At 37.5% G+C, this 13388-nt stretch overlaps 2 protein-coding genes across 6 annotated transcripts in view; one reads left to right on the top strand and one right to left on the bottom strand.

Annotated features, from left to right (window-relative positions):
* LOC106073216 (filamin A-interacting protein 1-like) overlaps nt 1-4024 on the top strand; it is a 67693-nt gene extending 63669 nt beyond the window's left edge. For all 5 annotated transcript variants that reach the window (XM_056010282.1, XM_056010280.1, XM_056010281.1 and 2 more), the window contains 2 exons: nt 2892-2946; nt 3392-4024. In XM_056010282.1, the coding sequence (XP_055866257.1) occupies nt 2892-2946; nt 3392-3819 (483 nt within the window). In that variant the 3' untranslated portion in view covers nt 3820-4024. The remainder of the gene's footprint in view (nt 1-2891; nt 2947-3391) is intronic.
* Nucleotides 4025-5226: 1202 nt separating this feature from the next.
* Nucleotides 5227-13388, bottom strand: part of LOC106075544 (alpha-(1,3)-fucosyltransferase C-like) — a 112767-nt gene continuing 104605 nt past the window's right edge. The window contains exon 6 of the mRNA XM_056010286.1: nt 5227-13375. Within this exon, the coding sequence (XP_055866261.1) occupies nt 12887-13375 (489 nt within the window). The 3' untranslated portion in view covers nt 5227-12886. The remainder of the gene's footprint in view (nt 13376-13388) is intronic.

Genomic DNA, 13388 nt, shown 5'->3' with positions numbered 1-13388 from the left:
TCGCAAATTGAGTCCAGCCTGCCCGTGCTGATGTACGCAAGCAAGACGGCCCTTGAATCACTCGACCGTGTACAGGTCCAAGCTCTCAGGTTCATTTGCGGCACCTAAAGAACGAGCCCAACTTCCGCTGCAGAAATCTTGTCCAACGTGGCTCCTCTCAGCCAGAGGAGAGAGCGCGACGTGCCCTGGAACGCCATTAAAAGGGCGAACTAGGGCTCCCGACCCATACACTAGTCACACAGTGGAGAGTACGTAACAGGATCAAACGGAAATCATTCATGCACCACGCGGAAAATTTGAGAGTGCAAGCTGGCCTCTCCCAATCCGCAGTATAATAATAATAATAATAATAATAATAATAATAATCTTTATTATCCGTAAGGAAATTTGTCTTACAATTTGTGCATTACACCAAACAAAAAACATTATAACTATAAGAAACCAAAGTGTACATTCACACCAGACGCACTCATAATTTACATGTGACAAAGTTTATACCAGATTGTTCTTATTTAATGATTTGATTGCCAGGGGAACAAAAGAGTGTTTGTGTCTGTTTGTCTTTGCTATCGGTGTCTTGTATCTCTTTTGTGATGGTAAAATCACAAAATCCTGACACAAAGGGTGATTCTTTATTTCGAGGACCTTGTTAGCTTTTTTATAGATGTTTGTCTCAAACAACTGCCCAAATGGGGTTTGTTTTTTGCCAATGATTTTGCCAGCAGCATTTAGGATTCTATTAAGTTTATTTTTATTTTTAATGCTCAGATTGCCATACCAGGCAGTGATATTGAAACTTAAAATATTGCAGATGTGAGCGTGATAAAACATAGCCAAGGCCTTTTCGCTAACATTAAACGAGGACAGTTTTCTTAGTAGTCGTAATCTTTGCTGCCCTTTTTGCTGATATAATCAGTATTTGCAGTAAAATTTAGTTTATTGTCTAGGATAGTACCAAGGTATTTAAAGGTTTGCACGTGCCCACCTTGAGGAGACAGCCCATCCCTCCCATAAATTTTACAATACACGGGTTGGAGGGGGACACAAAACGACACACACACACCCGGACCTATTAAGAAAAATGGCATTAGATACGTTAAAAACTTAACTGCCTAATGCTATATTCTGTTACACAGACGGGTCGGTTCTGAAGGACCCCGTAAGAGCTGGGTATGAGGCCTATATCTGCTACCCAGACCACGAACCAGAAAAGCTGTCAGGCGCATGCGGCCTCGCCACATGTAGCTTTGACGCTGAACTCACGGCGATAACAATTTCACTCAAACACTTGCTCCAAAAACTGCGTGAAAAGATAACCGTTGCGACAATCGTTGTAATAGTTACCGATTCCCAGTCCTGCCTCCAAGCCATGGCTGGCTTAGGGGGAAAGTCCCAAATGGTGGAAGAGGCATTAGGCGCCGCAAATAACATCCGCCTATTTATTGGAGCTGTCATCTTTATGCAGTGGGTGCCCTCGCATTGCGGCGTGAGGGGCAATGCCGTGGCTAACGCTCTTGCACGAGAACAAGCGCTGGCCGTGCCCACTTTCGAAGCACCAAGTACGTACGAACAGGCTACCACAGTTATACGAGAGTGGGTACATGATAGATGGTTGAAATCCTGGGATGATTCCGAAACTGCCAAGGGAGTCTGGCAGCACATGCGCCACCCAAATCGAGACGACCCGTGGTGAAGGCTAAAAAGGTCGGAACAGTCGATAATATCGCAAGGGCGTACGGGACACTGCCCCATTGGAGCTTATTTTGCCCGGTTCCGGCCAAATTTTGATGCCCGTTGCGGAGAATCAAAAGAGACGGTGGTTCACGACTTGCAAGAGTTTCCGCAGCTCGCGAGCTGCGGGGAGACGTATCCAGTGGTCTACTAGTTTTGTATGTTCGTTACGGTTGACCGCTCGTCTAGCGCTGGCCTGGGGGGAGTTGCGTCGGCTGACTACACACATACCACTAACCCCATCTGTGTCACCACCAGGCTGATTACAAAACAATAGAACACAAAATATACGTTCATACCAGTTTCACTTAAATATTATGTATGCCTGGGTTCGAAACTTCGAATCCTGATGACAATTTTTAATTTCGGTATTTTTAGAGCGCCTCTTGAGTCCTTTAAGCTCTAATGGGTACCTCACAGAACCAGATGACAAGGTCTGAAAGGGAAACATTTCTTTACTTTTTTGTTTACTTTACCTCATTTATACAACTTATAGGGCGATCACTTTGCTTCAAATAACTAATGAATATTAGATTTTTAAAAGATTGAATATTTTTCACCCCTCTCCATTCTCCTCCCTTCCTCGAGAAAAAAAATGCTGGTTAAGAGAATGTATACATATACTACTATTCTAATGATAGGCCTTAAAAGCCTACATGATGAAATACCCGAAGTCGTATAGGCTATTCAAGATAAATATTTGGTTGTTCTCTCGCCAAATTTAGATTTATTTTTTTTTACTTTGAAAAATTATATCGGTCAAACTGAGCCTTCCCAGTGTGTCCAACGAGCTATAATTCTTTTCTCAACGATATACATCAACTGTCTCATTTCTTGGAACAAACTGTCTCATTTCTTGGAACAAAGTTCTAACTATGTTCGAGATCCGTGTTCAGGTTTTGGTGCACAACTTTGAAGGTTCCACGAAGATTCTACCAAGGTATGAGTTGAATAGAGGTATTGTTAAAAGATGTATTACTTAATCATGTTTTCGTAAGAAATGTAATTTAGCTAAGTGACATGACATGACAGCAATAAATGACCAATTTTATTTTGAAAGCTGACACTTTTCTATTATTTGATTTCACTTCATATGAGTTTCAGTTCTCTCTGCAATAACTTTTATGTAATACATGTTTCTTATACAATGTGTATTCTAGCTAGACGACATGAAAACTAATGTCAACAATATGTCAACTAAAGTGGACATCGTAGGTATGTTAGTAATAGTTCTCCTGATTTAGTTTATCTTATTATCTCTTCCACTATCTAATCTATCTAATCTATCTAATCAATCTATCTATCTATCTATCTATCTATCTAATCTATCTAATCAATCAATCTAATCTATCTAATCAATCAATCTATCTAATCTATTTAATCTATCTAATCTATCTAATCAATCAATCTATCTATCTATCTATCTATCTATCTATCTATCTATCTATAATTCACTTTTTTTTCTAATTGGAGGACATTCTTGTGCTTTGTCTTTATGAAACAAAATCTAAATTAACATAATGGTGACAAATTCCAGCTGGCATATCCCAATAATGACAATTGGGATGTCCAGCATGTAAAAAGCGGTTGTAACAGACCAGATTTTTAGGCTAACAGGTCGAGTACAAGCTATAGTTTTATGACTGATGTCATTCCCCAGAAAAACGCCAAAAGAGACCTGTTGGATTCTCAGCAAAACTTTCTCTGTCTTTCACTACACCAACCAAGAAGACTGTGATGAGAGATTTTACTGACATTGTGACAAATAGAGGAGATCACTTTCAGCCTCTGACAGGAGAGTTCACTGCACCAATTGAGGGTCTTTATGTGGTAGCGTTAATGCACAGGCAATGGCAAGATGGGGAGATTTGGTTGGTTGTGTTGCACGCCTCACTCTTTGGTGGCAGTGGCAGCAAAGAGAAAGCTGTATGTGAAACGAGAACAGACATCAGCAGAACCAGCAGCAACAGTGTCAGTGTTATTTGGATGAACGCTGGAGACAAACTCTGGGTCAATGTGAGAAATGTAAAGGGAACGGATATTTGGATTGATGCACCATCCAGTTTTTCTTGTTTCCTTATTGGCTAAGTTTTTGTTCATTACTTTTTTACAATAATATATTACTTATTAGAATTAGAGCATCCAGTTTGTGAATAGTTTATATATATACCCACCCATATATATATGAAAAGAGACTTATTTTAATTTTTAATTAACTTTAAAAAATGAGATTTTACAGTTATTATGTAATTTTAATTTTTTTAGGAAGAGTAATAAACAAGAAAAAATTGAATACACCTTTTATTTTTTATATATTTTGTATTAAAAACTAAATACTAATGTATATTGTATTGTAATAACTTAATGGAAGCGACTCTACGAATACAGATGTTTATTCATATGAACACATCACAAACACATATTAGCAATGTCTGCCTTGATCAAAGCTATGTTTATTCATATGAACACATCAAAAACACATATTAGCAATGTCTGCCTTGATCAAAGCTATGTTTATTCATATGAACACATCACAAACACATATTAGCATTGTCTGCCTTGATCAAAGCTATGTTTATTCATATGAACACATCACAAACACATATTAGCATTGTCTGCCTTGATCAAAGCTATGTTTATTCATATGAACACATCACAAACACATATTAGCATTGTCTGCCTTGATCAAAGCTATGTTTATTCATATGAACACATCACAAACACATATTAGCATTGTCTGCCTTGATCAAAGCTATGTTTATTCATATGAACACATCACAAACACATATTAGCATTGTCTGCCTTGATCAAAGCTATGTTTATTCATATGAACACATCACAAACACATATTAGCATTGTCTGCCTTGATCAAAGCTTCTTTATCGGTTCTAGACTTGGGTGAACTCTGTTATCTTGTCTAATGTCTACATTCCTTTCTAGTCTAGTTCTTAGCAGTGCACATTTTGCGAAACGAGATGTCGATGTCACATAGATTCAAATTAGAGTTACAACATTGCCCCTTCCTTTATGAGTATTCGTCTTCAAACACTATCTGGAGTGGTGGATGTTTATCAGTTCAGGTGGAGATCAGGTAGAATGACAAACAAAATGGAACCCCCCGCGAAGTCATCTGCACTTTTCTCGGCGGGCGTCGTTTTCTTCTCCTCCAGTTGGCCATTCTTCTATTAGAGAGATGTCGAGGTCGTCAACATAGTCGTTGATTGGACCTCTGTCTCAACAGACTCTCCTTTTCTCAAGGGAGCTGCAGTTTCACATGCAGACACGTTGCAAACGAAGTCCAATACGTAGCAATCATCCTCAGGCAACAGTCTCACATCCAAATGATAGGTCTCCTTCAAGTTTCAATTGTATTCCTCTTGCCTGCTTAGATTTAGCCTGGATTAATTGACATTCGTCTAAGCCAATGTCGATGATGATTGGAGGAAAAACAAATGCTTTATTGGTGGTTTTGTTGGGATTCAGGATGAAAAGGCATACGCAAATAACAGATTTCTCTAGATTATTCATTTGTCTCTTTCCTTTCGATTTGGTATATCCAGTTGAGATCGTCGCAGCAATCGTCACGTTTCTCGTCTTGAAAGTCACACCCGCAAGACTTACTCACACACAGTCACAGACGGCGCTATAATCCCCAGCGCTTCCGTCACCACTATTTGTGCAGCCACAGTCTTGGCCAGACCAATGCCCCTTCACCAACGAGACTATTCCGCCTTTCGCTTGCAATAATCTCATTCACCGTGTGCCCCATCATGTTCATTTATTCATCCATATATTTCTGCATCTTGCCAACGACCTCAATAATCCCAGGTTCAATTTCAACTCGGTAGGTCTCCGTATCTTCTTCTTCATCAATCAGGGTTTGCCGGAGACGAGCTGTGAGCGTTTCCCTCCTACCGACGGATTGTAAACCTCGGTACCGAAGCGCTTGTCTTAGCTCTTTAATTAAGAGTTGATGTAATAGCTCAAAGATGCAATTGAGATCAAATCCCACCTCATCTCTTTGAGTCATCATAATCCACTTCAACACCAATTTTTTTTTGTTTCTTTTAGCCAGCTTTTTGCTGCTCTTTACACCAATGTAATAACTTAAGGGAGGCGATTAAACGAATACAAATGTTTATTCACATGAGGACATCACAAACACATAATAACAATGTCTTCCTTGAGTACAGCTTATTCATCAGTTCCATAGACCTATTAAAAAATATATATATTTAATAGCCATATATTACCCTCGACACGCGTGTCTTAATATGCATATCAATGACGATTTAGTCACTGAGAGTGTTTTTGAAACAAGTAAACGAAATAATAATGCTATAAGAAAGGGAATGCGTGATGTATAAATAGCATGAATGGAGATATCAAAATAGCTAATCGATATAAATCCACTGTTTATATACAAGAAATGACGGAAAGCCTAGATAGAGAGGCACCCAAAATTGGCCTCCGCATAAACTTGGATAAGACTAAAATTTTGCGAGTGGGATATAAAGCAAAGGGTGCCCCCGTCAGAATAGGAAAAGCAGGGAGCATTTTCCAAAGGCTGCAGCTGATTTGGACAAGCCAAGCCATTGGATTCGAGACAAAAATACACCTTTTCGACACAATCGTCATTCCTACTGCAACATATGCATGTGAGACATGGAAGTCATCTGTCAAAATTGAGAAAAGACTAAATGTGGCTCAACAAAAATGGCTGAGACGAATTTTGGGAGTCAGTTACACAGATCGGGTCTCAAACAAGGAAATCCTATGCCAAACTGGGAGTCGAACACTTAGTGAGGTTGTGACAGAACGTCGCATGAGGTTTGCGGAACATGTCCAACGACAAAATGAACTACGCATACCAAGAGTTGCGATGACATGGAGGCCAATACGAGGAAAGCGCAAACAGGGACGTCCTCGTATTACCTGGCGCCACACCTTTATGGAGGACCTCAGAACTGTGGACACCAGGTGAGAGGAGGCTTCAGACATTGCCAATGACAGATCTCTATAGAGACAGCTTGCCGCCCAATGCGCCGAACGGCGCGGAACCTAAGTCTAAGTAAGTTAATGAAAACATTTGCTTGTAAGCCTATATACATTAAGATCTAGAGTCTAGATACTATTAAAATAGATGTAGACCTACTATTATAAGAGTGAATTCAAGGGCTCAAGAAGCTTATTAATTATTATCCGATATCTTATCCGGTATTGATCAGATCACATACCTCTCTCTCTCTATATATATATGGTTCCTTCTGTCTTGGAAGACAATGGATGCACCCAGATGAGTCACTGGCTTTGGTTACGTCTTGAGATAGGGCAGAATCTGGAGTGACTGATCAAACCAATTCTGGAGCGCAAAGTTTACCACAGTTCATGCATGTATATGTATCTGTCCTAGGGCTAGCTGACAGGGCAGCTTTCTTTTTCTTTCTCTTGACATGCAGCTTCGTTTCTTTTGCATTCGGCGAAGTTCGCACCAGCACGTACAGTCTGTCTCCTTACTGTCCGGTCTTGGGTTTTCTCCTCCCACATACTTTGATCGATGCCCGTGGCTCTCAAGTCTCGCTTGCAGACACCTTTGTAGGTTAGTCTAGGGCGGCCCTTGACCGATTTGTGTGGAGACAGCTTGTCGCCCAATTCGCCGAACGGCACCGGAGGATCTAAGTCTAAATTAGTAAGTCCCTTTTCACAATAACATACTCACGGAGGTCATTTACACCCTCCTGAATAAAGAACATCGCACGTAAAAAAAAAAAAAGATTAGTCGGGGGGGGGGGGAAGGTTTACAACAGTACTTTTACAAAGAAAATATTTAAAAACAACTTTTAAAAAAACTACATGGAGTGTAATTCTATTCAAAATATGTTTACCAATTGTTTTTGTTTAGCGCAATTTCATGGTTGTAGCTTGCTAAATGCGCTATGATCCTATCACTTGTATGGACCAGTTGCGAAAAGGGTTGGGGTAGAAAAAAAATATTTCTGCTACAATGAATGAACTTTATTAATGATAATTTTTTTAATAATTTCCAGAACAACCACAAATTCAAAATTTATTTAGTGACATTATTGAGTTATAAAAAAGTAAACTAAATACAAACAATCATTTGTGGAATTACTAACGCAATAATCATTAATAGTTTCATTGTCTGACAGTTTCATGCAAAAGTCTTTACTGTCTAGCTGTCTAAAGTTATAATTACCGATTGAAATAGTATTGAAAATACGTTCTTTAGCAAAACTATAAACTGCTTGTTTGAAAACCTTGAGTGAATATTTTTATGACAATGGTAATAATAGTTAATTATTATTCGAATGAGTATGGTAAAAAAGAACTCTCTTTTTATGCATATGGGTTTTAAAGCATATAACTTTTTAAAAAACCCTGTAAAATGTTAATAGTAATGCAAAAAAACATTACACAATAGAAAAATGGATTTATTATCAAATGTTGCATTTTGTAATATAAAATAAACAAACATCAAGGATGATTGGAATGTGGTGACGAAAGGCAACTTGAAAACTAAACAACAAAACAATGATATATTTTGAGTGTAAATCATAACATACAAATAACAAAATAATTAAATAGTTGAGTGGTCACAAAGAAAAAGGCCCATTTCTTATGAAAGTACAGGCATATTTCTTACTCCATATCTAGGTAGGGTTAGTTCATGAAATTACAGACATATTTCTCATTCCATATCTAGGATTAGTTCATGAAATTACAGGCATATTTCTTATTCCATATCTAGGATTAGTTCATGAAATTACAGACATATTTCTTATTCCATATCTAGGAATCTAGGATTAGTTCATGAAATTACTATCTCTTTCTTTAGATCTTGAAATAGAATTCCAAAAAGACAATGACTTTGTGGAATCACACATCTAAGGAGAGGATTTACTAGTCCTCTTTTATTAAAGATATGAAATGTTTTCTTTAAGATCAAATACAAAATGTTGATATATTGATAATAGGATAAATTTATGGAATTACACACACACACACACATATATATATATATATATAAAAGGCTTGTCTTCGAGTCCGAAGATTAGTGAAGAATACAGTATTTCCCGTGGCTGCGCAACCCCAGCTGTGACCTACATATTTAGCCACATCCAGGGCAAGCATAACCATTGTCCGCAGGTGGTCGATTTAGATAGATACAACATAGTATAAATATCATCGTCTATAACTTATACATGTTTATCTCTGCGCAACCTGCAGCAGATAACAACATAAAGCAAAGTTACACAAAAGTAACTCTCATACTGAAATTCTCTACAAATTTATTTTGACATTAAACCTTTGTAAAAATATTGAACATATGCAAGTTGAGAAAAAAAATGTGTATATTTTACGTAAGAACATTATTGACACACTTCTTTTAACAAATGGTATGGCAGCATAAACAAATATGACTATTTACATTATGATGAAGTAGTGTGAAAATGAACTTTGCCTATACTAGCTAGTGTAACACCAAGAGAATGTCATTGTAACACATTGGGACTATCACTGTAACACCCAGAGGATGTTACTGTAACAAATTTTGAGTGTTATAGTTACTGTAACAACTTGTAAAACTTTATTTCTACTTTAAGACGTAGTGATCCGTAGGGCAGATGATGCAAAGGTCATCTGTTTCAATGGTAGATAATTAACAAGGGAGTCAGGTACCCATTACAGTTTGGAGGACCAAGTTTAAAACAAAATCTTTACCATAATTCATAGCCTAGTCCACTCAGTTTGGAAGATAATGTTTTACTGTTAAGCCAGCATACCCCTATAAAAGTAACTTTACCTAAACACTGCAAGTTACAGCTACTTATCAATAATTTCATTAAATCAAGCACAGCGGTGTACACATTGTGACTATCACTGTAACACCCAGAGAATGCATACAAAACAACTATTTCTTAAAGTTCACAGAATAATTTTTGTGTTAATCGAATTTGAGGATTTCTTTTTTAAACTAATACCATTTATAATAGAAACCAAATTAATGTGTCGCTTGAAAAATGCACACATTTTGAGCAGTCGAATATTTTTTTGCTCTCTAAAACCATTCACATATCCCATAATCTGTTGAACTGAGCGCCAAACGATCCGTCGACCAGTCAAGTCTCTTGCTTTCAATGACAGGCCCGTCCATTTTGTAGGATTTCTTTGCTTTCCCGAGCACCTTATAGCTATGGCTATAAAATTTCAGCTTGTGTTTTAATTTTTTTTACAGTGGTTAGCAGGCTATTGCTGTTGTGATTGTTTTTAATCTCTTCATTTTTGATGGGGTCTTTATAGGTGAAACCTAGGATTCAGCTATAGCATCTCAGTTCTATTGCTAGGAACCTCCTCTTAGAGTTCTGCATTTAGCATCCTACATTCGCAAACATACAAGAATGTGGCCATGACCAAGGAGCGCATCAGTCTGATTATAATGTCTAAGGGCAAAATGTTTTTTCTTTCCAGATTATTTTAAGTTTTGCAAGTGCTGCTTTGGACTATACAATTCTGGCCTGTAGTTCAAGTTTGATTCCATCTGAAACGATAGAGCTCTAAGGTATTTAAAACTACTGACACTTGTCAGCTTTTCGTCTCCAATGCTAATACCTCTTTTAAATCCCTGTAGGCTATTTTTTTTCTTTCGGCATTGATTTACATACCAAATGCTGAAGTCAGCTAGCTGTTCTTCACTCCCTGCCAGACTATTTCTCAATTTAGTCATTCTTTTTCCGCCAATGCTTACAGTAGCTTCGTAATCTCGAAGAGTTTTTTCCATTATCGAGAGTAGGCAGCCTTGCATCACTTCAACTTTGATTTGAAACTAGTCCCTAGAGTTATTGTTGAAGTATACCGCACTAGTGAACTGCTTATAGAGGTTCCGAATTTCTTTTTTATTTTCTTTTTATTTATATTGTACGTTTGCATTGTCGCTCAGAGCCCTCCTAGCTCTGTCGAAAGCTTTCTTGAAATCAAATAAAACGTTAAAAAAATATTTTTGGTTTTGAAGATATTTCTCGCACACTATCCTGAGGTTTAGGATTTGTTCTGATGTGCTTTGGCCTTGTCTAAAACCCGCTTGTTCTTCTGATATAATTTTGCCTGCTTTCAGCTTTAGCCGGTTTAGTGTGACTTTCTTGGAATGGCTTTTGAGGCTCACTTTGTAAATCTCTTTCTTGGAAGGATGATGTTGAGTGATCTTGTTGCAAACCTTAAAAAGTGCATATTTCCAGGTTTCGCCATCAGCTTGTAGAACTTTACCAGGAATGTTGTCAACTCCGGCTAATTTTCCATTTTTCAGGGATTTTACCGCTGATACTACTTCCATGCGAAGAATAGTATATTCGTCAATGTTGGTTACAGCAGGAACTTTGAGTAACTCTGGATCACCTGAGATGTCAACGTTATACAGCTCTGAAAAGTATTCAGTCCATTGTTACGTAGAGTTTTTGGGCTGGCTGCTATTGGTAGTCTTCTTTTTCAGGTCAAATTTTATACTTGCAGGTCCTTGTTTTGTTATCTTTTTTTTTTAGGTGTAAGTTAAAGGTCATCATTACAAGGTCATGGTCGCTTCTAATGTCAGCTCCAGGAAAACTTCTTGTTTTGGACATATGGATGCTTGCCTGCTGCACTAGTCGATCTGGTTGTGGAATTCTCAGTTGGGACTGTGCCATGTGGTTATTCGCGACTTTTTGTGGCATCGTTGTGGCCAACTTCGAAAATTCTAGTAGTCTCAGACCTCGCTTATTAGTTAAGAGGTTACATTATCTCCCACATGTGCCTTTCCAGGTTTGGTAGATGCTTCCTACCTTGGCATTCCAGTCTCCGTGTATCAAAAGGATGTCCTTTTTCAACACTTGCTCATAAAGCTCTTCCACTGCCTAATCATTGTGCAGGAGCTTAAGCTTGTATGATGATGATGTTGAAGATTGATGTTTTTCACCGTATGGAAATGAGTCGAAATTAGTGGTATTCGCAAAGCAGTTGATATAGCTGCATTGTAGAAAAAAAAACGACTCCTTGTTCATAACATCTTGCAGTTCACGGTAGTACAGTTTAGGACTGAAGCTAGTAGACAATAAATAGCGTATGAAATTTAAAAATGAATGGTTTGAAATTGGGGAAGAGATAGGAAAGTTATGACAAACAACTATTAGGTAACAAATAAAATTATGTCCTTTCAACAAGATATTCTGTTGATTGTTTAGTTATGACTCACCTTCCAATTATTCAGCATAAGATATCCATATAAAAATACCGTTATTATTATAGTTTTTTTTTGTTGCTTTATTCTTATAAATGTAGAATGTATTCAAACAAAAGACCAGGCCTTTAAAGAACAGAAAGACCAGTGTTTGAACTAAAGAATAAACAGGCTTAAGATCAAATAGGTTCAGAACTAACCACAGACCTTGATCCAACCATAAAAAAGACTACAAAATAAATTCAGACCTAAAGTGCAAATCTTATGCAACAACGTTGTGACTGTACCAAAACATAGCAAACTTATTCAGTACTCTAAATCTAACTTAGAGAGCTCTTTAGTGTTTCCTTAGCCAACACAATAAGCAGTAACTGAACCAAATCTGTGAGCAAGAAGATATAGTTTCAACCAGAAAGTAAAATGAAAAACACAGATCTTGGTGGCGATAAATCAAAGTTTCATCTAATCGTAGTTTCTTCTCATTGCGTCTGCTGATAGTGATTTGAAATTCTACAGAAGTGAAGAGGATTTCTGGTATCTACTACGGATACGTTAGGAGTTGTTTCATTATTGTTTCATTGATTTCAATGCTATTTTAGCATACTGGTCTAAATGATGGGGGGGGGGGGAGCAAGTAATTAGGAAAATTGTAAAGAAGGTTATTAAATTTCATTGGGCCTCTGACTTAGCAAGAGATGCCGCAAACTAAGCACTAGAGGATCCACACATATTAACATATCTGCAACATCTATCTACAAATCTTCAAACAGAATAAAGATACAATCAAAACGAGGAAGTGTCAGTTCTGAAACATTATTTAACTTAAGTAAGTAAACTAGCTCTGTTATATAAACATATTGCATTCCACACCAAATGCTGACAGCTAGAATTTTCAAGTATCGGAAGGAAATAAACATTTCGCAAAATTAATTATAAATCGTTAGCCTCATAACAACGATTATCTCCCATCCAGTCTTTCATATCGTAGACTTTTGCCTCATGATCTTGTTTCCTGGTATGTAAATATTGGCAACTTTTACAACCAATGTTATCTATTCCTGATTTCTCTTTCATTCTATACATATCTTTATGTTCTAAATATCTGCTGAACGCTGCAGGATCATTGCCGAGCTGTTTCAAAAACTGAGCTAAATCATTAGCACTTTTAAAGTCAGAAGCATTGATAAACGTGTAATTTGGTAGATGTTTATTATAATCAAGTCCACCTCTCACTACTGGAATCACGTGAGCATTAGGAGTAAACAGCTTAAAAAACTTTTCAGTTATGTAGTCTGTACATAAAGAGTTCTCAAAGGAGAGATAAAATCTGTACTGGGCAGGGAAGTCTTCGGTGCAGACAGAGCCACCTTGAGAGCAAGGCTTGCCACATCCACCATATATGTCAACATCTATGACTTTCTGAGAAAATACA

The sequence above is a fragment of the Biomphalaria glabrata genome, chromosome 14 (genome assembly GCF_947242115.1).
Source record: "Biomphalaria glabrata chromosome 14, xgBioGlab47.1, whole genome shotgun sequence".
NCBI classification, from domain to species: Eukaryota; Metazoa; Mollusca; class Gastropoda; family Planorbidae; genus Biomphalaria; species Biomphalaria glabrata.
This window is presented reverse-complemented; position numbering and strand designations above follow the sequence as displayed.